The sequence below is a fragment of the Populus trichocarpa genome, chromosome 8 (genome assembly GCF_000002775.5).
Source record: "Populus trichocarpa isolate Nisqually-1 chromosome 8, P.trichocarpa_v4.1, whole genome shotgun sequence".
Lineage (NCBI taxonomy): Eukaryota > Viridiplantae > Streptophyta > Magnoliopsida > Malpighiales > Salicaceae > Populus > Populus trichocarpa.
In genome coordinates, this window is record NC_037292.2 from 5,960,781 (window position 1) to 5,985,299 (window position 24,519).

General features: G+C 36.5%; 5 protein-coding genes and 1 non-coding gene across 14 annotated transcripts; 4 read left to right on the forward strand and 2 right to left on the reverse strand.

Moving 5' to 3' along the window:
- The first annotated feature begins 54 nt into the window (after positions 1 to 54).
- LOC7471057 (ureide permease 1) lies at positions 55 to 3,015 on the forward strand. 2 transcript variants are annotated; one of them, XM_006379630.3, is made up of 8 exons: positions 55 to 480; positions 739 to 1,030; positions 1,192 to 1,330; positions 1,422 to 1,596; positions 1,736 to 1,782; positions 1,881 to 1,978; positions 2,078 to 2,452; positions 2,579 to 3,015. In XM_006379630.3, exons 2-8 carry the CDS (start codon positions 803 to 805, stop codon positions 2,729 to 2,731), a joined length of 1,215 nt encoding a protein of 404 aa, XP_006379692.1. In that variant the 5' UTR covers positions 55 to 480; positions 739 to 802; the 3' UTR covers positions 2,732 to 3,015. The 2 variants fall into 2 exon arrangements, with proteins under 2 accessions (XP_006379692.1, XP_002311338.2); XM_002311302.4 differs by having other exon boundaries at positions 57 to 484.
- Positions 3,016 to 4,418: 1,403 nt separating this feature from the next.
- LOC7471058 (protein root UVB sensitive 3) lies at positions 4,419 to 9,653 on the reverse strand. 5 transcript variants are annotated; one of them, XR_002983133.2, is made up of 16 exons: positions 9,355 to 9,645; positions 9,211 to 9,268; positions 9,019 to 9,078; positions 8,887 to 8,925; positions 8,730 to 8,792; positions 8,524 to 8,580; positions 8,202 to 8,265; positions 7,950 to 8,033; positions 7,473 to 7,555; positions 7,250 to 7,379; positions 6,730 to 6,822; positions 6,372 to 6,510; positions 5,942 to 5,982; positions 5,639 to 5,826; positions 4,720 to 4,998; positions 4,419 to 4,576 (listed from the first exon to the last, which is right to left on the reverse strand). XR_002983133.2 is itself a non-coding variant. In XM_024606197.2 (16 exons), exons 1-15 carry the CDS (start codon positions 9,495 to 9,497, stop codon positions 4,900 to 4,902), a joined length of 1,341 nt encoding a protein of 446 aa, XP_024461965.1. In that variant the 5' UTR covers positions 9,498 to 9,648; the 3' UTR covers positions 4,419 to 4,576. The 5 variants fall into 5 exon arrangements, 3 of the variants coding, with proteins under 3 accessions (XP_024461965.1, XP_002312282.2, XP_024461964.1); XR_002983132.2 differs by having other exon boundaries at positions 4,678 to 4,998; XM_024606197.2 differs by having other exon boundaries at positions 4,900 to 4,998; positions 9,355 to 9,648.
- Positions 9,654 to 12,256: 2,603 nt separating this feature from the next.
- TRNAN-GUU (transfer RNA asparagine (anticodon GUU)) lies at positions 12,257 to 12,330 on the reverse strand. Its single transcript has one exon. It is a non-coding gene; the product is annotated as a tRNA-Asn (tRNA).
- An 88-nt stretch (positions 12,331 to 12,418) lies between these two features.
- On the forward strand, positions 12,419 to 15,335 carry LOC7498211 (pentatricopeptide repeat-containing protein At1g69290). Its single transcript, XM_002311303.3, has one exon. The coding sequence runs from the start codon at positions 12,435 to 12,437 to the stop codon at positions 14,397 to 14,399; it is 1,965 nt and encodes a 654-aa protein (XP_002311339.1). The 5' UTR covers positions 12,419 to 12,434; the 3' UTR covers positions 14,400 to 15,335.
- Positions 12,733 to 17,650, forward strand: LOC7471059 (wall-associated receptor kinase-like 6). The gene is made up of 4 exons (XM_002311304.4): positions 12,733 to 12,869; positions 15,522 to 16,476; positions 16,609 to 16,665; positions 17,312 to 17,650. Exons 2-4 carry the CDS (start codon positions 15,663 to 15,665, stop codon positions 17,344 to 17,346), a joined length of 906 nt encoding a protein of 301 aa, XP_002311340.3. The 5' UTR covers positions 12,733 to 12,869; positions 15,522 to 15,662; the 3' UTR covers positions 17,347 to 17,650.
- A 1,218-nt stretch (positions 17,651 to 18,868) lies between these two features.
- LOC7471060 (probable inactive purple acid phosphatase 1) lies at positions 18,869 to 24,403 on the forward strand. Of its 4 annotated transcripts, none has more exons than XM_002311305.4 (13): positions 18,869 to 19,187; positions 19,376 to 19,565; positions 19,773 to 19,864; positions 19,997 to 20,090; positions 20,187 to 20,309; positions 20,816 to 20,908; positions 21,177 to 21,306; positions 21,694 to 21,775; positions 22,100 to 22,232; positions 22,654 to 22,859; positions 22,938 to 23,063; positions 23,344 to 23,653; positions 23,954 to 24,403. In XM_002311305.4, the coding sequence occupies exons 1-13, from the start codon at positions 19,144 to 19,146 to the stop codon at positions 24,254 to 24,256; spliced, it is 1,926 nt and encodes a 641-aa protein (XP_002311341.3). In that variant the 5' UTR covers positions 18,869 to 19,143; the 3' UTR covers positions 24,257 to 24,403. The 4 variants fall into 4 exon arrangements, with proteins under 4 accessions (XP_002311341.3, XP_024462835.1, XP_052311166.1 ...); XM_024607067.2 differs by having other exon boundaries at positions 18,870 to 19,187; positions 20,021 to 20,090; XM_052455206.1 differs by lacking the exon at positions 18,869 to 19,187 and adding an exon at positions 19,252 to 19,269.
- The last annotated feature ends 116 nt before the right edge of the window (positions 24,404 to 24,519 follow it).

Below are 24,519 nucleotides of genomic sequence, written 5' to 3' on the forward strand. Positions count from 1 at the left end.
CCAATGTCAAGAGGTGGCGTCCTTTGGACAGCGATACATTGACTCGAGAGAAAAACAAACAAAAATGGTAATGGTGCCGTCCTTTGACCGCCACCGAAGATAACAAACGTGCAGACGAATTGGATTCTTAGATGATGTGTTTCCCTTTTAACCAGGCCTTTTCCTCTTCTTTCTTTTCTTATTTCAGAAATGTTTTAACCACACTTTACCTTTTCTTAGATGATGTGTTTTAGACAAACGAACACCCAATGCTTTGAGTCTTGCTTCTTTTTTCAGTATCTTTCCACATATGCAATACTGTGCCAGTTAATTACCGTCTGATACTAGGATGTTTTTAATCAATCGAAAGATTCCGAATCAGTGGAGAAGAATCTGCCGTTATGTATGGAAGATTTCGATCTAACTTTAGAAAATCAAGACGAAACCTCCACTGGTTTTTTCCCCGAGATACTGCATCCAGCTTCACATCTTTTTTTTTCGGTTGGTACGTTAGCACTTGCTTTCTTTCAATGTTTGCGCCTACTTTATACTAGTTTGTAAGCAATTTATGTTCCTCGGAAATTCATTTTCTGGCATCTTTGATAATCTTATTGATGAATGTATATGTGAGTCAACGGTGTTTACAAAGCAACTGGCTTCTTCTAAATTTAGTTTTGACTCTGTATGATACTCCCTTTAACATAATTATACTTCAATTGCCTTGCATATTCTGTAATTTAGAACTCTTCTCTGCTGCAGAGTTTTTCTGGTGCATCAGACCACCTTTGATTTCCTCAAAAGATTTAGAAGTTATCTCTTAAACATGTATCTAGTGGAGAGCAAAGGAGGAGCTATAGTATGCATGCTGTTTTCCCTGTTCTTCTTGGGTACATGGCCAGCTATTATGACACTACTAGAAAGAAGAGGCAGGCTTCCTCAACACACATACCTTGATTATTCAATCACAAATCTCTTGGCTGCTGTTATTATAGCTTTGACCTTTGGTGAGATCGGCAGTGGGAGGCCAAATTTTACGACCCAACTTTCCCAGGTAAGTTCTGTTTGCGATGTTATTAGTCTTATTCGTACGCTGTTAGTCACATATTGTTGCTTTTGATTATTGTAAGGTGATTTATTTGGGCATAATTTACCCGCAACATAGAAGCAAAAGTACACAAATGATGTTTGATTGTTCTGGCTTGAATGATGCAGGATAATTGGCCTTCTATTATGTTTGCAATGGCTGGTGGGGTGGTCCTCAGCCTTGGAAATCTATCCACACAGTATGCCTGGGCTTTTGTTGGTTTATCAGTGACAGAAGTCATTACTTCCAGCATAACTGTTGTTATAGGTAGTGTGTGCTGAAAGAAGTCAGACATGTTGGAAATTGGCTGTCTTTGTAAGCTCCGTATTTTTCACTCCTGTTTATTTCTCTTTGACAGGAACAACCTTGAATTACTTCCTGGATGACAAAATTAACAAGGCAGAGATCCTTTTTCCGGGTGTTGGTTGCTTCCTAATTGCTGTTTGTCTTGGGTCAGCTGTCCATTCATCTAATGCAGCCGACAACAGAGCAAAGCTCAAGGGTTTAACAAGTGACAACAAAAATGTAACAGAGTATGCTTTCATCTTTTCATGTAGAAAAGCAAAGTTTTTTTGTGCTCCATATGCAGTTACAATTTCTTTTTTGGGCCAGAGTTAGGTGAATTAACTGGCATTCTTGCTGATGCCACTGCTGATTTTAACCTTCTATCAGGACTGTAGGTTCTTCCGCATATTCGAATGAAGCATCTCAAAACAAGGGTATAGAGCTTGCTGGATCACTTCTATCGTTTCTTTTTAGCTCATTTGATTAGAATGACAAAGAAATTTTTTGCTGGCCTTCCTTTATTATTGAACAGGAGTAAAGGATATGGAAAATGGAAGTAGTACTCCAGAGAGAGCCAAAGCTGGAACAGCAGATTTCCTCATAGAGCTTGAGAACAGAAGATCAATCAAGGTTAGTGGCACAACCTGGCACTCATTTCTCTTAAAGTGTTGCATCTAAATAGGCGTGTAGCTCTTTAATGTAAAACAAGTTGTTTGGCTGTCCTTACAGGTGTTTGGAAGGAGCACTTTGATTGGACTGTCTATAACTTTCTTTGCAGGTTTTTGCTTCTCTCTGTTCTCCCCAGCTTTTAACTTGGCAACAAATGATCAGTGGCACACCTTGAAGAAAGGGGTTCCTAAGTTGGTTGTCTACACTGCATTTTTCTGGTTTTCGGTCTCTTGTTTTGTACTTGCCATCATTCTAAATGTCACCTTCCTTTACCGCCCTGTATTAAATCTACCGAGGTCATCACTTAAGGCTTATGTTAATGACTGGAATGGTAGAGGCTGGGCATTTTTGGCTGGCCTGCTCTGTGGATTTGGGAATGGTCTCCAATTTATGGGAGGTCAAGCTGCAGGATATGCAGCAGCAGATGCTGTTCAGGTCAGTCTTTTAAGCATGATAAAAAGAGCATAGGATTAAAACTTTGACATGCATAACATATATTTCGAATTTATGATGTCCTAACATTCTACGTGGTCATTGACTTGAATGGGGTATTGGTTTCAGGCACTCCCACTTGTGAGCACATTTTGGGGCATACTTCTCTTTGGAGAGTACAGAAAATCATCGCGAAGAACATACATTTTGCTTGTAAATATGTTGTTCATGTTTATTGCAGCTGTTGGGATTCTGATGGCATCGTCAGGACATCGAAAATGAGTGACCAACTGCCTGCTCATAGTCTAGAAAAATTGTATGAAGGAGGATCGAAATACTGTAAGTTTATACTCAGTTGATAAGATGGGGATTATTCAGGAGGTGCTTTTTAATAGTTAAATCAAGCCCTGGATGGGTTTTGTGGAAGAAACGAGGGAAAGTGACCGCTCGATAAGGGCGGAAATGTATAGACACCAGGATTCCTTTTTTTTCCTAATCAGCTTCCCTTTTTCAGAATAATGTTATATTTGGTTGTTTTTTTATATGCATTTTCCCCCTTTTCAGCATTTTTGTGTTTGAAAAAGACTGCCATCCCTATAAAACTCTGTATATTTTGAACTGCTGGAACCATCCCTTGAATATAATTCCTTTTGAATTGCTCGCAATTAATTCTATCATAAAAAAAAGTGAAGATTAATTAGTGATTTTAATTGATTAATGCTCAACAAGTGTTCTTAGTACTGCCAGTATCATTATTGTAAGAAAAAAAATTATAAAAAGGAAACAGTTCATCATTAATCTATTTTCATGCTGATTGATAGAGGCCAACAAGTGCTTCGGCCATTTCTGCCTACTGGGTGCTTCCGTTTCTTGTTTTGCTACATTTTCATGCTCGTGGGTTTTGGCAAAGAATGCTAACCCCGGCATGTATTTGTTTTACCTTTTTTTGGGCCTTCCTGCTACTGTGTTGGCCTTTTTCTCGGTGGAGAGACTTGAGGCTCAGAAAATACGGGCCTAGCGTGAATTAATTTATAAGCACTCGAATTTATTGGATAAATTGAGGCCCATATGGACCAAGTTTTTAATTAGCGTAAAAACCTCGGGCGTAACAGTTACGCGGGGCTACCTGACGGGTTATAAATACGAGCCATATCTTATGACCATCTAAAGTTTATGATCTCTCTGCTCTCTCCCCCGTTCTGTCTTTCAATGGCAGGGTTTCAGTATTTTGTCTTTTTTTTCCTCTTCCTTTGTCTTCGAATTTGGCTAGGGTTTCAATATTTTGACGGGGTATTGAAGCCTTCGATTAAGCAGAGATCCAGAGTCTATCATGGAGAAACTGTGTGAATTCCGGTCGAACCATTCTGTTTTCACATCTCCTTTTTATTTTTCCGTCACAAGATGAAAAGTTGAAAAATTAAGGCCTCGGCCTGAATTTTTACAGGCCCGAACAAGCTATACAGGTCAATTTAATCGGGGCTCGAAGGATACGTGTGCGATCTAACCGGTCAAAAAAAAAATAAAAGAGCAAAGCAAGAAGCAAAAATATAAGAAAAGGTGACAATTAATTTTTTTTTCCCATACAAGGAGGAGCTGCAGATGTAATAATACTAGAGCCTAGAATGTTTAAGTCATGGATCAGGCTCATCCTTGACCATCCCCAATTGCTGTCTCATCGGCATGGAAGACATATTGCTCACATTATCATCAGCAAAGGAAACGCAACTGATGTTATTAACTTCACTTTTTTTTTTATGCTAGTTTCTCTCAAACACTTAAGCGATATGTCATGTTGGGCAGTGCAGGTCTGTTTTTCTGCAAAACGGCATGTCAAAAATAATTTCAGGGGCTGTTTTTTATGCAGAAGACAGCCTTTTGATGGGAACGCTCTCTCTCCATCTGGGGTGACAAAACCCCTCGGCTGCGTGACAAATTCAAACCACATGACTGCGGAGGACATGCATCAAAATTCAGAAGGCAAAAACTGATTCTCTATTATAGCCTCCAAAACAATTCGCAGGAGCAGGTGTGCTGCCCTCAAACAAGTTCCCTCTGGTTACTGCAAACCACCATCCCAGATCGTCAAGCTAAGCTATATCGTATCAATGCGGTTCATATTACTAGTTCCTACAGAAAAGAGGTCATTGGACTATTAGCCAATGACATATCCAACTTTTAAAAGCATACATGATTCTGGAAACACCAAAAATTCATAATTCTAAGCCTACCAAGAACATCTATAGCGGAGCTGCTTCAAGACAAAGAGTTACCGTTCTCATATTATGGCACCACGGATGTGTACCATCTAAAATGCCTCGCTCTTCAGTGTTCACGGCAGTATCAAGCCTCAGTTGATGGCCACATTGTTAAATTAATTTGCTTTGAATGTCAATGAAGTAGTCAATTTCTGCAATTCTTGCAATTATAATGCAACAGAACTCACGTATTACCTAGTCGATTTTATCATCTGATGAAACATCTGTCCAGTTCGCCTTCCAGATGACTGGAGGGGAAAGAAGGCGCCCTGTTTTCCAACCCAATGAACTTAGCTGCCAGGTAAAGAATAGAAATGAACAAGAACCAAAATGTGTTAGTTAATCTATAAATAGTGTAGCTACCTTGACAAATAAAAGCAGGGCGGTGCTTCCAAGTTCTTCAATGAAGAAGGGTGATATAGGGAACTTCAGAATGCAATAGTTTGGAGAGCCATCAGGCATCATGGATTCACATCTCTGGATATATTTATTCACATTGCTCAAAACATAATTGTGGACATTATTTGATCAGCTAATGTAGTAAGATTAGGCCCTTCATTTGTAGGGATACAAATGTTTATTTAAATAAGTAAATAAAAGATGAGGGATTAAATTTCAGTCGCATGTAAAAATTCCTGGTTCATTTGGTGACCAGTTATGACACAGAGCACTGTGAAACAGAATGGCAATTACAGGTTCTTTTTAGTTATTGGTTGAAGTTCTGCTCAGTGTAGCTGTCAGATAAAGAATAAAAATCATCTAGAGCCAAAATGTGCCTCTAAGTTCCTCGATGAAGAACAGCAACAGAACTCAAATTAAGCGGGAAACAGCAGTATTCTGAAAGTGAATCCATTCTGGGTTCTCATTCAGAATTTGGTCATAGGGTCAAGTAAACGAGCAATTTATTGAAGTTAAGAAAAATTGAGAGAGATACCTTTTGAAGAAAAACTTCATAATGTTTATCCATCCATGACTGGCTCTCCAAATAGACAGATGAACTTTTTTGCATGAGTTTGGCCATAACAAGAGCGTGAATAAACGATTGCAAGACATCTGAAGCTGTTGAATTTTTGTGCATTATAACATCGATGATTCCCTTCCTCTCCACCAGCAAGTATTTTGCTAAAAAGAGCAGCATAGACAAGCAAAATAAGCAATAGGTTTCCCATTAAAATTCAAAGTTTTTTTTTTATGATTTTAAAAACTGAAAACTGGAAGGTAGAAACTAGATCTTAACCTTTAAGATAATGAGATCCTGCAGAAAGCAACACCTCCTTCCTGTTTGAGAATATTGCTTGAACAGTTAGTTTTTTACACAGAACAAAATGTTTTAGAGCACTGATTTTGCAGAAGCCAGCTCAGATCAGTTTTGTGTGCAGATATGTCAAGATTTAAGCCATAATCCTAACTTGAAATGCCTTTGAAATATGCTAAACAGTAGTTCAATTATTCAGGTGCTTCTACAACAACCATTGTATAAGCACCACCTGAACAAAACTACTTTTTTTCAGTAAAAGGTTGTCTACCTAATTGCTCTGAATAAATATGTCATTCAAAAAAAGTAAAAAGGAAAAAAAGAAAAAGAAAAAGCAAGGGTACATAGTACAAGTAGGAAACAAAACCTTGTAGTAATGGAAAGTTTATGACTTAAATACCCGAAAACTCACATTTCCTGGTGATCAAGTGAAGAAACTCTCACACCCAAGCGCACATTGGCATGTAGTAACTTGACCTTTTTTGAACTCCAAGAAGTGATCCATGTTGGTAAAACATGTTCCATTCTAGAGACCTGCTCAGGAGAGAGAACTGGCAACAAATTCAGATAATGGCGTCAAAATCAAGAAAAATAGATAGATAAACAAATTCACCTCCAGCTTGCCAACAGGTGAGATCAGGTAAGTAAGCTCATGAAATAGAGTGAGTTTTCATTAAAAAAGAAAAGAAAAGAAGAATCAATTTGGATGATCATGCCAGAACTTTGTTGCCTTTATTTGGGCGATTAGCCACTATTGACAAAACCATTACCTTGGCCAGTCTCCATGAAATGCTGGAAGAGAATAGCGCTCCTCTCAATATTTAAAGAAGTCAAAGCAAGGCACCCAACAGCCCTGTAGTTTGCTGCACATGAAAATGAAAACATTAATTGCAGACATAAAGCCAGATGTAACATGAGATGACCACAAAACTATTTTATTATTATAAGTCATGGTTATGCAAACAAGAAGGTAGAGAAACTATAGGTTTCTGAGTTGGTCACCATGAAAGGACAAGTCTTACTGTCCATCTATTGCTGAACTAAGCAAATAGATCTAGAAACCAGAAAAGGTGTACCTCTTGCCACCCTTCAATTTAGGTGCCAACTTTTTTTTCATTGAGATTATTATGATCTAGTTCTTCGGCCATAAAGACAACATGAAAATTGATATGAATAAGTCATTCTCTTTCATGAACCCATGTATAATTTTCCTGATTGTTCCTTGAAGGTGAGTATGTTCCTTGGTCAGAAATAATTCTCTATGTCGGAAACCATAGCAAAAGAGCTTACCATACATATGGAACACGGTGAGAGAAAGAAAAGAAAACCAAATGGCTAGGGGGAGTCCCATTGTTATTCGAGCGAGGATCATTCCTAAGGCCATGCCAATCATTGTTGCGACTGTTTCTTGACTTCCTTCCTATAAATATATAGGAGCGAGTCAATAGCTGTAGTAGCAACCAAAAAATCTCTTGAGGTTGTCATGCAAGGGTCAGAATAGCAGTATTGGTACCTTGGCAGATATATCTGCAGCATTGTTCTGAAGGGCGAAATGCTGAGTCAAAGCAGCTCTAGTTGCACCACTAGCAACACCAGCTAATGATAGAAAAAAAGGAAAAGGAAAAGGAAAAGGAAAAAGGAAAAAGGAAAAAGGAGATAAATCAAATGATGATCACTGAGCATTTATGTTTATCTAATTTTTTATATTCTATCCTGCAGGTGTGTCAGATATACTGTAGCAAACTAGTTAAATTCTATTGTTAGCTTCAAATTTCTTTTGCATATTTTTAAATAATAAATGCCAGCAATAGTTAATCAACCATTTCATTGGCAAGATGGAATCCGACCAGGCTTTTTTTCTTTTTTTGGCCTTAACATTATCACTATGACCAACAATATAAATAATTACACAACACAAATTCTAATAAGCAGTTTTCGGACAATATCTACAGGTCCCCACACCAGGCATTTAAGCTATGAGGATACTTACTGAAAGATCTTGATAAGCTTCCTAAGCAAACAACAAAAATAAAAGCGGAAGGAAACAAAGGGGAAAGAAGGTCCATCAACATTCCTGCAGCCAAATTGACAAACTTTCTCATAAATTTTGGACATAAGGAAAAAATAATTTGAGAAACCATGGAGAATAACTACAAAATAGAATGTCAGATGCCAATATGGAGCAAAAGTTTGTGTGTGCACTGTACACCTTCTGGAGAAGGAGAGAGACAGCAGGGCATACCGAGATCATTCATAAGGTCAGCAACTAAACGCCACATCTTGGCATTGCTATCCAGGTCTGAGCCCTGAGAAGCACAAAATTACCCAGTTTCATATAATCTTGAAATGAACCAAAAAAAAAAAGAAAAAGGGAAGAAAGAAAGAAAGAACAAAAGAAAAGGTGGTTTGCATCAATCGCCAAACTCTACCTAGAGCATTTTTAACTAGGCAGGAAAACTAGAGCACTTCACAAGTGAAAGAGTTAAGATAATCCAGAGTTAAGATAATCCCCAGAGACCAGAAAAACAAAAGGGGTGCAATCACAAAAGTATGCAACAATAAACCTGGTAAAATGTAAAGAGTATGCCTCCAAGCATTCCAGTTAAGTCCCTCAAAAACCACTGCAAACAAAAACTCAGTTCTCAATATTATTTATAAACTTTTTTTAAAAAAAAGCCCTACACAAATTTCAAAAAACTTCAATTCATATTATCTGTGTAGCAGTAGAAAGCCAAAGATAAAAAAAAAAAAAAAAAAACTATTATAGTACCTGAAATGTGGCACCAATGACAGTAGCTGATTTCTCACCAACCCCAATTGCACTCAAGAGAGCCTTCAACACAATTTGAGGAAACAATTTTTTTTTTTTATATATTTTTTTTTTGACAATCATATGATTATTACAAGTGTGATCAAATAGAGCTTACTTGTGTTGAAAGCATGGTCCTTATGTAAGTTGAAAGACCCTTTAGAACCAAATCAAGCCATCAATTCATCAGCTATGATAAATTACTACGGAAGGTTCTTTTTTCATAAAATTCATAAATTAATGATAATACCTGCAATGAATCCCATACTTGAAAAGGGGCATAATCTGGTGTTACACTGCTTGGAAATCCCTGCGTTCCCTCACTCCAACGGAATTTCAATTAATTAGTTAAATAAATTGAATAGTAATTTTGTTTTGTTTTTTTTTTTTTTTGCCAAAGAAGAATTAAGAGAAAAGAAAGGGGGGAAAGGGGAGGGCTTGCCTCGGGTACAAACGCTTGAAGGACTCGTCTCCAGACGTGATTAAAACGACTTCCAGATCTGCGCATTAAACATGATTCAATTCAAAATGATGAATACAGAAGAAGCAAAAGAGAAGTGAAGGTATATATATATATAAAGGTGACCTCTGGATGGATAGATAAGGAGAAGTAGTTATAGTCGCAGTTTTAAAGAGTTTTGATGAAGAAGATCCATTCCATTCTTCGATTATAAATTTTGATGATGATGATGATCTAGTCTCTTTATTTGCTGATACTATTTCTTCCATAGATGATGATGATCCACAGAGTTGACTCGACTGGACTCGATACTCTGCTCTACTTCAGCTCCTTCCTTGGCTGCCTATGTAATATGTATTATTATTCCTTGAAAACGACTTCGTTTTCAACGTAATACATCAGCAGCTGACCTGAATGCTCTGGGCCTTTTCCTTTTCCTTTTTTTTTTTTTTTTTTTACCGTTCAGGGTCTGTTTGGTTTTCAAAAATTTCCAAGTATCATCTGTTTTTTTTTCTTGTTGTGTGTGCAATGCATATTGAGGGCAATGGAATTTATTTATTTTTTCATCAATTTTTTCGCTGTTAAGGATTCATTATTTAGTATCAATTAATTATAAGTAACGGGTAAATGTAAAAGGTGTGGAGGGAAATAGCATAGCACTGACTGACTTTCTGTGACTCTTATTAAATTAAATTGTAGGCTAATTTGTATGGGAATGACGAGATTGAAAAATGCAAGACTAAAGTGACAAATACCGAGGGAATGATAGGCTTTATCAAAGTTTTTGCGAAGTGTTTATTGTAATCGCTAAACTTTTCAAATTATAAATACTGGATTGATTTAGATTTTAAAATTTAAAGGCAAAATCAAATTGGTCTCGGATTTCATTTTTATTTTATTTTTTGATCCTTGATTTGAGAGAAGTGAAATAAAATTGTTGGAATCCAACTCTAAGAAAAAAAAAATATTTTGGCATTGATTTTGTCTATAAAAATAGTTGATATTGATATTAAATTGCCCCATTTGACAAGAAGAGCTCTAGGTGTTTTTTTTATCTTAAAATTGCCTGGAAAAACATATCTTCACTCGGTAAAAAAAATTTTATTTTGAGTTGATTTCAGATTTTGGAACAATCTTTTAAGGTCATAAAGGAGTTTATCAAGTTTCCTGAGATTTATTTCCAAGTGATTTTGGATTTCAGGATGGTTTTTTAAGATCATGAATGGAAAAACATAACTCAGCTTAGTAATGAGATTTTTATCAAAAAAAACTTTTGCCTTAATTTTTTTTTCCAAACAAAACTTGTCAATATCAAACAACATGCCATCTAACTTTTTTTTTTCAAAGAAAATTAGGGTGGATGACATCTAAAATTAAAAACAAATTAAGGGATCAAATGTGGGACGCGCTAGCCATTACTATATGAGTCATGAACGCTGGCCTTTTCCTTAAAAATTAATCAATGCTTTTTTATATGTATTTTTTTCAAAAAAAAATAAAAAATCTTATTTAAACAATAACAATAAGGACCATAGTGTATTTACCGAGGTAGAAGAAGAGAAATGAAAGAAGAAAAAAAAGGTCACTGATAATACACCGGGCACATTTGGAGTACACCTGTTATCTATAATGGAAAATGAGATAGAGAGGAATCAACTAAGATGGCAAAAAAAAAATTTAACAGTTAAAAACTGCCGCACGCGCCGCTCAAAGTATGCAACGATTTCAACAAACACGCGCCAATAACTTTTTATTGAAAAAAATATTATTTTAAAGGGGAATTACGTTACTACTCTAAACCAAATTTATAATTAACAACAAAACCTAGGCTAAGAGACCCAAATGCCCCCTACCATAATGAACTAAATGTCTCACATCCAAATGTATATGTTCTACAGTGTATAAAAAATAAAAATACATAAATACCCCTGCTCGAGACCACCAATATTTTTACTACCAGGGGTATTTTGTTTATTTTACTATTAACACAACATTGCATAAATAGAGACACCCCCAAACAAATCAACAATGATTAATGCACCTTATGAAGATACCCAAATAACCCTGATCCAAAGGCATGCAATTTTTTTATGTAAAGACAAAAGGATCATTACACGATTAATAGAAAAATATGAGAGAGACTATAGTAAATCCTTCTTTTGTTTTAGTTATTTATTTATTTGTCATCAACATATCATTGACATTTACCTAGTCTTCTGTCAATAACAATGTCAAGCATTATAATTGATGATGAATACTAATATTTTTACCGATAGATCATAACACCACTTTTTATATTTAAGATGAGTCAACACGACCAAGATTTATAAATATTTTAGATCACCATTATATAAAACAAAAAATCTTATTAGATAACAAATTTATGATACCAGATATTTCTCTACATTTTTTCTTGATTCTATATTTGCATTGCAAGACTTCCTCTTACGTTGCAAGAATCAAATTTCTTTACATTATCTTTCTCCTATCATTACCCATCTATGCATAAGAGAATTCTCGTTTCACGAGATTTATTTGTTAAAAAAAAAAACTCAAATCCAAATACAAGACTTAAAATCTAACTTATAAATCTTGACCCGCAAACTATAAAAAGTACAATTTTATATAAGTTTTCTCTCAACTTCATCACATACCAAAACTCGTTATAATTTTTTATTGAAAAAAACACAAATATCAAGTTTCTAAATTTTGTCATGGAGTATTGAAGAAATACAAGAGGGAATGGATTTATTTGGAAAAACTTAAAAACTCTAATTTAATGCTCTTATAAAAGTTTGATTGAACTCATATCCATTTAAAAAATATTATATTAATTTGATCATTGAAAACTCTAAAATATCAGGCCACCTTTGGTATCATTCTCCTCTTTTTTCTTTTTTTTAAAGAAATAAAAACAGAAAATGTTTTAGTTTTTATTTTAAAAAACATAAAAATCCAACGATCGAGTGTCAAAATTTTTCAAGATCAAATCAAATGATTTTCAAAAAGTGTGTTAAAAGCTTTTCAACGCTAGAAGGAGGGCTTGAACCTCCGACCTTGTGGTTAACAGCCACACGCTCTAGCCAACTGAGCTATTCCAGCTGTTGATAACCTATTGAATAGATTATTAATTTAAAATTCACTCCCATCCATTTAACAAAAACTGCGGCTACACACAGAAGTCACACATTCGCAGTGATCAAACAATGTTGAGAAGAGTGTTCCCTTTGCTTCGACGCCGATCCTTCAGCACCACACCCGAAATCCCAAATTTATACTCTTTCTTGCAACCCACCATCTTTGCCCTTAAAAAGACTCCACCGTCAACCACAAACCCCGCCACCACCACCAACAGACAAACCCCGAAAATCTTAACACAAGATCACATAACCAATCTAGAATCCACCCTTCACAAGTCCCTCATCACTAACAACACTAATGAGGCATGGGCGTCTTTCAAGTCATTAACCTCAAACTCAGCTTTCCCGTCCAAGTCTCTCACTAACTCACTCATCACACACCTTTCCTCTCTCAATGACACCATCAATCTCAAAAGGGCATTTGCTTCTATTGTTTACGTTATTGAGAAGAACCCAAAAAGTTTAGATTTTGAAACGGTACAACTGTTTCTTGGTTCAATGGTACGTGCCAATACTGCTGCTCCTGCTTTTGCTTTAATCAAATGTATGTTTAAGAACAGGTTTTTTATGCCTTTTCGACTGTGGGGTGATATTCTCATTGAAATTAGTAGAAAAAATGATAAAGTTATTGCCTTTTTGAAAGTTTTTGAAGAAAGTTGTAGAATTGCTATTGATGAGAAATTGGATTTTATGAAACCTGATATGGATGCTTGTAATGTGGCTCTAGAAGGGTGTTGTTGCGAACTTGAGTCTGTTAGTGAAGCTGAAAAGGTTATTGAAACTATGTCCGTGCTGGGTATTAAGCCTGATGAATTGAGTTTTGGGTTTCTTGCTTATTTGTATGCACTGAAGGGGTTTCAAGATAAGATAATCGAGTTAAACGGTTTAATGAGTGGCTTTGGTTTTTCGAATAAAAAGTTATTTTTTAGTTATTTGATTAGGGGGTATGTAAAGTCAGGGAGTTTTGAGGCTGTTTCGGAAACTATTCTACGTAGTTTGAGGGAACAAGGTGGACTAGATTTGAATTTTAGCGAGGAAACTTATTGTCAGGTGGTTAAAGGATTTATGAAAGATGGAGGTATCAAGGGTTTAGCAAACTTGATCATTGAAGCTCAGAAGTTGGAGTCAGCAACTATTGCTGCGGATAAATCAACTGGGTTTGGTATTATTAGTGCCTGTGTTAATCTTAGATTATCAGATAAGGCGCACAGTATTGTTGATGAAATGGATGCTCAAGGTGGTTCTGTGGGACTTGGGGTCTTTCTGCCAATCTTGAAGGCATACTGCAAAGAGTATAGAACAGCTGAAGCTACACAGCTGGTCATGGATATTAGCAACAAAGGGCTTCAATTAGATGAGGGGAGCTATGATGCACTAATTGAAGCATCAATGACAAGCCAAGATTTCCAGTCAGCTTTTACTTTGTTTAGGGACATGAGAGAGGGAATAGCTGAATTGAAAGGAAGTTATTTGACAATTATGACAGGTTTAATGGAAAAACAACGTCCTGAACTAATGGCTGCTTTTTTAGATGAAATCGTTGAGGACCCTCGAGTTGAAGTGAAAACTCATGACTGGAATTCAATTATTCATGCTTTTTGTAAAGCTGGGCGGTTAGAGGATGCGAAGAGGACTTTCAGAAGAATGACTTTCCTACAGTTTGAACCAAATGACCAAACATATTTGTCCCTAATTAATGGGTATGTGACTGCAGAGAAATATTTTGGTGTTTTGATGCTCTGGAATGAGGTTAAGCGAAAGGTCTCACCGGATAAAGAGAAGGGTATTAAATTTGATCAAAGTTTGGTTGATGCATTCCTATATGCTATGGTGAAAGGAGGTTTCTTTGATGCAGTGATGCAAGTCGTAGAAAAATCTCAGGAGATGAAGATTTTTGTGGATAAATGGAGGTACAAGCAAGCGTTCATGGAGAGTCATAAGAAGCTGAAAGTATCAAAGTTGAGAAAGAGGAACTTCCGAAAAATGGAAGCACTTATTGCTTTTAAGAATTGGGTGGGTCTAAATACATGAGTTTCAAGGATGTCCCGTGGTAGTTATCTGCTTGAGCTTTTGCTCGCAGGTTTTACCACAATGTTTAGAGTTCAAATTTGAAGCACCTACTTTCAATCTTTAAGCTCTTTCCAATGAACATAAGAGTCACTCAGTACTTTATTCCCTTGGCATATAATTTTTGGCATAGTAGAGGCTGTATAAACATTTAAACTGGAAGGGATGCATGACCTTTGGGGAACAAGAGTAGTTCTGAAATTGGGCTGGTTTGAATGCATGAATGTTGCCAAGATATGTGACTGTGGGCTATAGGAATGCTTCTGAAAATCGGGCTGGTTCAAATGCATGGTGAATGCAGAAGCAGCTTGCTGAAAAATCTGCTCACACTGCAAGGATTTCGGTTTGCTTAAATTCCATCAAAATCAAATGAAAGTGATTTGAAGGATCTTTAGGGAAATGAAATTTGTATTCTTTTATTCGGATGATGTGAATGGACTAGCTTCCAGATAATTCTGAGTTCCCTCTGGCTTCTAGTCATGATACAGGATACTGTAAAGGACTGTCTCCTGTGGCGAGGCTAGTGCAGTGCTTATTTCAATCAATTGCATCATAACTTCCTTATTGTGTCTTGCTTGAGAGGGCATTTTACTTGGCCATATCTCCAGACTGGAACTAGATTCACTATTGATGGATGAATCAGCTGAAGCAATCACTTGTAGGGAGTTTTTTTTTCCTTGTCCATTCCAGAGTTCTGTTGAGCTCTTAAATAAATTTCGATAGCTAAGAAAGCAAGGTAAACCTTGTTAGCTTTTTAGGATGACATTTCGTTTTAGTGGCTTTAAACCTTTCTGTGTTTTAGTATGTATCATTTTGTATTGAAATAGATATTCGAATTCTTGATATCCAGTGTGAAACTCTAGTTATTCTTGTAAATTGGAAATCATATCGCTGTTTGAATGGGCTGTAAAATATCGTTTTTCTTCAAAAAAACTTGTTACACTTCCACTGGAACTACTTGATAGTTACTGGTAATCCTGTTCACATTATCAAGCTTGTTTCTCTTCTTTACTGTTTGATGGGTCTTCTACTAGGATGTACGTTGCTTTACAGCTTGAACCCACATGTGTATGGTTTGCTTTTTAGGAAGCAAAAGGAGTTCGAAATTGATCAGCTCCACCGAAAAGAACACCCAGCCCTCCTTCCAAACATAACTTCAATATTCTCTAGTGAAGTTTCCTCCGTGTTTTAAACTTATTGATTATTAATTCTCCTTAACTCTCACCAATGCCATCCATCTCAAATGCTTGGATCGTCACCTGCATTCTTCTTTCCCTCCCCATCCATTTCACCATCTCTGCTGCTGTGAATCCTATCCCAATAAATGGCACATGTCATGACACTTGTGGCACGATATCAGTGAAGTACCCCTTCGGCTCCGGATTTGGATGTGGGCACCCCGACTTTGCTAGATATGTAAGATGCAACGCTGGCACACTAGAGTTCTCTACCGGGACCGGCATTTACAATGTCTCAGATATCGATTACTCAAGTGGCACCTTAATTATCAGAGATCCCTTCATGTCTACTTGTAGTTCAATGCAGAACTCAGGAAGCTTTAGCCTGGATCGAGCTAGTCCTTTCACTTTAACAGGGGAAAATATATTTGTTTTGCTTGGATGCTCTACCAATTCTCCTTTATTTGATCCAGCTGAAGATTTGTGTGCTATGGGGTCGCGCTCCCGTGTATGTAGAGGACTATATTCTTGCAAGGGAGTGACAGGCATAGGGTTGCCACAGAATGCGCCACCTTCAACTTGTTGTGTTTACGAGTCACCTATTCAACTAGCAGGCTATACGTTGGATCTTCCAAAGCTCCAATGCTCTTCTTATACGTCAGTATACAGTTTTGGGGGAAGTGAGGGGGATCCAATGAAATGGAAATTTGGGATTTCTCTTCAATATAATGATTCATACTATTCTAATGTATGCAAGGATTGCGAAACCAGTGGGGGCTTGTGTGGATTTACAGGTTTTGATCAGTCATTTGCTTGCGTTTGTGAGAATGGGAAGAACACCTCAACCAGTTGTTTTGGCCAAGGTTAGTTCAAAGTTCACACTGTTCCCTTTTTCTGTTCAACCATGAAGTCTAATCCAGTAGGATAGGTGAGCTGTTCTTCATGTTCTCTTTCTGTACGAGTCTGTGTGCTGATGCGTGCCTTTGATTGATTAGGCTATGCGTGGAGCGGGACACGGGAGTCAAAAATTCTAAACAAGCTCAGCTTTGGAGGTATAGTGTCTTTTGTCAAGCTTTACTTTTTATTCCGATCAGCTTGAGCACAAAAAGTCTTCTCATGCTTTGGATTTTTTTGCTACTGTTTGCTTTACAAAATACCTTTTCCTGTTCCCGCAATTATATCTTGGAAATAAATCATGGCACCTAGCTAGAGAACGTCAGATTAGCCAGGGAAAGGGGGAAAAAGGAACAAATAAAGAAAGAAGAGGTCATCAAACTGGTCTATCCGTTATTTATTTATTGAATATATGTCTGGAATCTCGAATTGTTGCCTGCACAGATTTTCTTTTTCCTTTTCCTTTTATTTTTGCGTTCTAAATGTGCTGCCAGCAGATTTGGGTGAGATACAATTTCACAGGCCTTATTATTTGATTATTAAAAATTAAGCAACTGAGTCTATTCATGTCTTCAACCGATCACTGCTTGTTGAAAGTAAAAAAGAAAGAGAAGAGAGCCTTGCATAGGGTTTCAGCTGCATAATGCTCTGATCTTTTCAAGTTTGTGGGGCACTTGCCCCCAAAAAATAAACGGGATGCTCGTACTAGTTTTTCTTTTCTGGTTGCTATTCTCCTTTCTTTACATATATACCAGTTACATGTGCCCATTACTTTCTCGTTTTTAATCTTCTATTGCTATCCAGGTCTCTTGCTCTTGTGGCTGCTAATTTCTATTTGAAGATTGGAAATGAAAGATCTCCGAGAGCTGGCCTAGAGCTCGTAGGTCAAATGCAGCAATTTACTCTCTAATTGACAGGAAAATCTTCTTGAAAATGTCCAGATTCTGCATTCTCCTAGCTTGCTGCAATTCATGATTTTATGTTCCATTTTGTTAAAGGTTTAAAATGGATAATATGTCCTGGCTGACACGTAAAATATCAAATAAACACCATGATAATATGCATTCCCTGTCCTATGTATTTTCGTCAAGAAGGTTTCAATGTGAAAGAAAGAAAGAAAGAAAGAAGCAAGATTTGGAATCATTTGTCGAGGTTTTTATTTTATTTATTATTATTAAAAGTGTTAAAATTCTCCGTTGATCCCATTCATACATTTTGCAATTGGATGTGATTCCCCGAACCTTATTTATTTTTGTATTCTAAAAGTATTTAAAAAAAAATTAATTTTTTTTATTTTAAACTAATATTTTCTAGTATTTTCAGATCATTTTAATGTACTAATTTTAAAAATATTTTTTAAAAATAAAAAATATTATTTTAATATATTTTCAAATAAAAAATACTTTAAAAAACATCAACAACTATACTCTTAAACACCCCGTACAACATCAATTACTAAGGATTCCAATTCATTACTTGACGTGTGGCCTTGTGGCCTGCACGGCAGTGTTCGTAAGTTTCAGAATGCAGAATTAAGCCAAGATATCAGTACTGCTAATCAGATTTTTATTCTTCCATGAATAATTGGACCAAATCAGTTTTTACGTGTCTTACTAGTCTGTATGCTGGGTTCTATTCCGGGCGACCAAAAATTGTTTAAATATATATAAAAAATAGGTTTTAGAAATTTTTTTTGGTATTATTATTAAATTTAATAATTTTTTTATTAACATATTTTTTAGATATTATTATTAAACCTGATAATTTTTTAGGTTAATTTCTCGAAATCATAAATATAAAATATCATTCTATCATAAAAATCACATACCAGTTTAACACTGAGACAGAATTATGGTTTTAGAATAATATAGTACTTATACTTGGCTTCTAAGCAATGATTCCCCACCCAAAAAAAAAAACGAAAAGAAAAACTTCATGTAACTTCAAAGCATAACTTTTGATTTTATCCTATTTTTATTTTTTTTTAGTTTAATGTGGGTGGGCTAGCTTGCGTGTACCTCGACTAATCTCACGGGCCCTGAAGTTAACGACCATGTAAGCCTCCAGTGACCATTATATGAGCAACCACAAAGCTCGAACCTGAGACCACAAAGGGAGTAAACTTCTTGATCCCAAGCTTTTATCACTGGGCTACAATCTAGATGGTGTGATTTTATTTCATTTTAATAACAGAATAAATGGCTTTTTTCAAAATAAAAAAATAACGGAATAAAAGGCACTACCAACCAACTTTTTTTTTTATATATAAATAATAAAGAGAAAAAAGGCGCGCCTAATTCACTTAAGCGTGGCCATTTTTTCCTTTTTTGGTAAAAAAGCATAGAATAGCATTATAAAGGGGGGAAAAACTACAAATAGATGGCAGAAAAGCGGTGAAGTGTGGTGTCCACACCCCGTCTCATGCATCCGGCGATATAGTTCTACGGCCAGGCAGCCTCAACACGGTTGAGTTTCTGCCCACCATTTTCGGAAAGTTACTGGAATCTCCAAAAGAAGATTCCAAGCCTGTTTATATTTACCCTACTACTCCTATAATTTGCCATCCCACCCCTCCACCTCCTCCTCCTCCTACTTGCTAACTCCATTCATATCGCGACCCTTTTATTCTTTCTTTTATGTTTTACTATACGTTAACTAGCAAATTGGTCTTGTTTTACAGGTTAGTGATTTGTTTACTTCATTTCTTTTGCTTGATTATAGTTCAGTCCTTACGTTACTTGATATATTCACAGTATTGCTGGGTTAGTCTTTCTGTCATTGTTTAAAAAATAACCTCATTTCATGAGTTGTTTTACAGGTTAGCTTTTCATTTTTTATGGATTGATTTTTTTTTCTTTGAATGGGCAGATATTGGGTTCCGATGATGAGAGGATTAGGACTTGTATTCTTTGCATTTTTCTTGGTTCTCGCAACTCTTCTACAAGTGACAACTTCACATGGAGAGCAGCCTCTTTCAAGAATTGTTGTTCAAAACACAGAACTTCATCTTAGTGAAAATGCTTATGTTAAGGCCTCTCCTTCAATTCTTGGACTCAAGGTAGGCTTTTGCAGCACCGGTTCTTTTATTCAGCTTCCATATATGAGCGAAGCTTCTTTTTTTTATTGCAAGTTGGGTCCTTGTTATGTACATATTTTGGTGACTGATATGGATTTGGGTTTTGAATTGAGTGATGCGATGACCGAGGTCTAACACTATGGAGAAAACAATTTGTTATGCGATTGAAAATTTCTTTCACAGCTGTAGGGGCAAAATTTTGAGTGGGTGACATTGGAGTATGCGTCTCCAAACCCATCAATTGATGATTGGATAGGAGTGTTTTCTCCTGCTGATTTCAGGTATGAGGATTTTTTGCATCTTGAAACTGGCCCGGCTTCTTGATTTTTGCTATTTTCAAAATCTGGGATGCTTTCATTGATATTCTGGTGAGTGTTTGAATGAATTCAACACATCATGTACCGATTTGACAGTGCTTACTTTTTATCAATTTCCACTGCCTCCACCTGCACCCCTGATGATGGCTCGAAGTTAGCTCCTCCATTTTTGTGTACTGCACCTATTAAGGTTCATCCTGGCCTCCCTGCCGCGAGATTTTTGCTCTTTAATGTATCTCTTTCTTGAAGTGATAAGGGATACCAATACACTTGATTAATCTTGCAGTATCAGTATGCAAACTACAGTAGTCCAGGATACAGAAAAACAGGAAAGGGGTCGTTGAGGCTTCAGTTAATTAACCAGAGATCAGATTTCTCTTCTGTGCTTTTTTCTGGAGGTTTATCAAATGTATGCTTCTGACTTTCTATCCTCTCTTTACTTGTAAGGTGATAAATAAAGAATTCCAGATTAAGTAATTGGCACCATTGATTGATTTTCCAACTAATCTTCTTTTCATATTTCAATTCTGTTGTGTAAAACTTCCTTCCTAATTCAGTTCTGCGGAGCTCATGCAAGGAAGAACAGTATAATAATCGCTTTCCATCATTGTATCACAAGCTTAACTAATGTTACTTTGTGTGTGTGGGAGATTGTTGGTATGCTAGTCTCTCACTGCTGTATGTAGGAGTTTGATTCTTACACATTTCCTTCTATTTTGAAGTATCAGCTGGAAGGCCTTAAGGATGCAATCATTTATTTGGAAAATATTTTGGTTGAATATGTGCACTTTTTTTCTCACAGTTTCGCTGTTATCCCATAATCTCAAATTTATTTGATGAGTACAGTTGTTGGTTGCATTCCACCATGGTTAATCATGCTGCAAATTTGATCTAATTATCTGTTCTTTCATATAGCCCAAGCTGATGGCAGTATCAAATAAAGTTGCTTTTACCAATCCAAATGCACCAGTTTACCCACGCTTAGCACAAGGAAAGATATGGAATGAAGTAAGCCTAATTTTCCTTTCGTTTCTATCCAAAAGTTCACATGTGATACATAGAGGAGAATCTGAAGTTCTTCGTTGCATATATAAAAACTTGAAACAGCAAAGGGTTTTTTTTATCACATTTTTTGATGAATTATTCATGAATGTTGCAAGCTTGTTAGAAATCAAGGATCTTTTCCTTGTCGCCTCAGTTTATACAATATATTTTATATTGTAGTCAAGCTAACTCTTCTTCGACATTATAACTTTGTTCTGAACTTCAAACTCAGATGACTGTAACATGGACATGTGGATATGGGATCAATGAGGCAGAACCCTTTGTTGAATGGGGTCAAAAAGATGGTGATCGTATGCATTCCCTGGCTGGGACACTGACTTTTGATCGTAACAGCTTGTGTGGTGGGTGGCTCTTTTACCTTGTGAACTTAGACCTGGCTAAAAGTGACCTTAGAATGAAAGCCCTTTGTCTATCTTGGTTATGATTATCTATGCAAAGAAGTGTACATCAGCTAGAATTGGCATGTCAGAGATGCTATGCTGTCTCTTTTTTTACTGGAAAATAGAAAAAAACTACTTCAACAGATTTAGCTGCATTATGTTGAGTTGGTTAGCATATTGGTAAAAATTTATCAATTTAGTTTAATCCTAATTATCTGAGCTTGCACCTATAACTTGGTTGTTCTCTAGATCTTTTAATGTTTACCATATGGTTGGCTTTCTCAAAAACGTTTTGATTGCTTCTTTTCCATGGATAGATGATTCACCTTGTCAGATGTATATGGGCAGGTGCACCAGCAAGGACGGTTGGGTGGCGTGATCCTGGATTTATACACACAAGTTTTCTGAAGGAGTTATGGCCCAATGCTGTGTATGTCATACCTTATCGCAACTTACAATGTTCTGTGGACCAATGTTGATTTCTGGTGTGCTAACTTCTCTTGAAATAATAAATGGCCAAGCTCTGTTGATAGGAATGGATTAATGTCATTCATAATGCATGCACGAGCTACATTAGTTATATGCAAATATTTTTGGTTCTTAGAATTGTTTGATGAAGTGATGGTTTCCAATAGAGCACTTAGAGGATAGTAAAGGAAGCTCACTCACATCTAATAGTATGAGCATCTCAAAACTAATCATCTGTACAAGATTAGCACTGTGTTAAAGATCTACTGCCTTACTGATTATGCAGGTATACATACAAGCTTGGGCATAAATTATTCAATGGTACATACGTTTGGAGTCAAGAGTACCAGTTTAGAGCATCTCCATATCCGGGTCAAAGTTCTGTACAACGTGTTGTTATTTTTGGAGACATGGGAAAGGTTGAAATTTTCTCCCAAATATTATGCACATCTAAATATAGAATCGCATCCTTAACAGATATTCTCATCAGGAACATTAATAACTTGCAAGAGATGCACACTGATGTTGCAATTTTTAAATAACATTTCTGGATTTGGTGCCCCAAGACACATAACTTTCTTTTTTTAATTTTCCAATTTATATTTTTCTCACTCCTTTAAGAAAAAATGCATCATTATCGTGTCTAAATGACATAGATTACTGATATCTTTCTTCAATAACTTTATACTTGTGTCAACGTCACTGTATGTCATAAAGCTATATCTTCTTTCACAGTTTCAGGAGTGTAAAGCTTTTCCTTTTTTTTTTAATGATTAGAGATAGTAAGCAAATCATTGCACAAGCATTGGTACACCTTTTGAAGTACTTTTTACTTTGCAGGATGAAGCTGATGGCTCCAATGAATATAACAATTACCAGCGAGGCTCCCTTAACACTACCAAGCAGCTTAGTCAAGACTTGAAAAACATTGATATTGTCTTCCACATTGGCGATATATGCTATGCAAATGGGTATCTTTCTCAGTGGGACCAGTTTACTGCACAGGTTGAGCCAATTGCATCAACTGTTCCTTACATGGTTGCAAGGTTTGTCACAATTTTATTTTCCGCTTGTATTATTCACCTTCTTCATCTTATATGGTGATTTTCGTTGTATTATTTCAGTGGTAACCATGAGCGTGACTGGCCAGGAACTGGATCCTTCTATGGAAACTCGGATTCTGGAGGAGAATGTGGTGTGTTGGCTGAGACAATGTTCTATGTCCCTGCTGAGAACAGAGCTAATTTCTGGTATGGGAAATTTTTCAGAACAAACTTTAATATAATTAACCTCGAATGTGTTATGATTATTCTCACTTGTAATTTAGTTCAAACCTCTTTAATGGTAAACAAAGAAGAAAAAAACTGTGGCTTCTTTGGTTTCTTCCTCAGTGGAATCTGTTATTCTGAGGTTTTTTCTTAGACATTTCAGTTATTTTTTCTTATCCTAGAAGAACGTGCCATTAATGGATTCCTAGTTTCTGCTGCAATTCTTAGTGGATATGCTGATCCTCTGAATCCCTGCTACCAGGTATTCCACTGATTATGGCATGTTAAGATTTTGCAGAGCTGATACAGAACATGATTGGAGGGAGGCAACAGAGCAATACAAATTTATTGAGCACTGCCTTGCTTCTGTTGATAGACAAAAGCAACCCTGGCTAATTTTCCTTGCGCATCGGGTGCTAGGTTATTCTTTTTCCACCTTTTACGCTGACGAAGGATCATTCGAGGAACCTATGGGAAGGGAGAGCCTGCAAAAACTTTGGCAGAAGTACAAGGTTGATATAGCCATATACGGTCATGCTCACAATTATGAAAGGACATGTCCCATTTACCAGGTATGCAAAAAAGTTCCACTTGTGACACTTGAGCATGTTATTTCCCTTTGCTCTATCTGCATTAATCTGAAAGTGAAGGCATTTCAATTTAAAAGTGCTAAGCCTAGCAGTCCAAGCCTGTAAGCAATAAGTGAGTGCACAACAGGCTCTCAACGTTAGTTTATTTCTAGTAAAAATTGTCAATTTACTCGATGTTTATGTATGTCAAGTATTGTCAAATGAACCTGCAACCTGGATTTATATATTCAACACCTCACTTACCATTGGACCTAATTTTGTTTTTCCCGTTTATTGCCATAGAATATTTGCACAAGCAAAGAGAAATCCTACTATAAGGGCGCCTTAAATGGAACAATACATGTTGCGGGTGGAGGAGGAGCAAGCCTTGCAGATTTCACCCCCATTAATACTACTTGGAGCTACTTTAAAGACCACGATTACGGATTTGTAAAACTTACAGCATTTGACCATTCTAACCTGTTGTTGGAGTACAAGAAAAGCAGGGATGGGAAGTTTTATGACTCTTTCAAGATATCTCGGGGCTACAGAGACATCACGGTCTGCACCGTGGACAGCTGCCCAAGTATGACCCTAGCATCTTGACCTGCATTTATGAAGAAAATTCTTTGAGCATTGTTTGTGGATTTGTAGTTTTTTGTTGTCGAGCGCTGGCCTTTTGCTGTGTGTTGTATAATCATATAATAGCCATTTAGAGCTCTGAATAAAACATCTTCCCTGGCTCGTTTTTCATTTTCTTTCTTCTTCTTTTTTTTGAAAAAAAATGAAAAAGCAATAACGATTAAATTACAAAAATCACAAGACTGAAAAATGTCAAGAGGCAGTTGCTCTGATTTACAAATTCATTC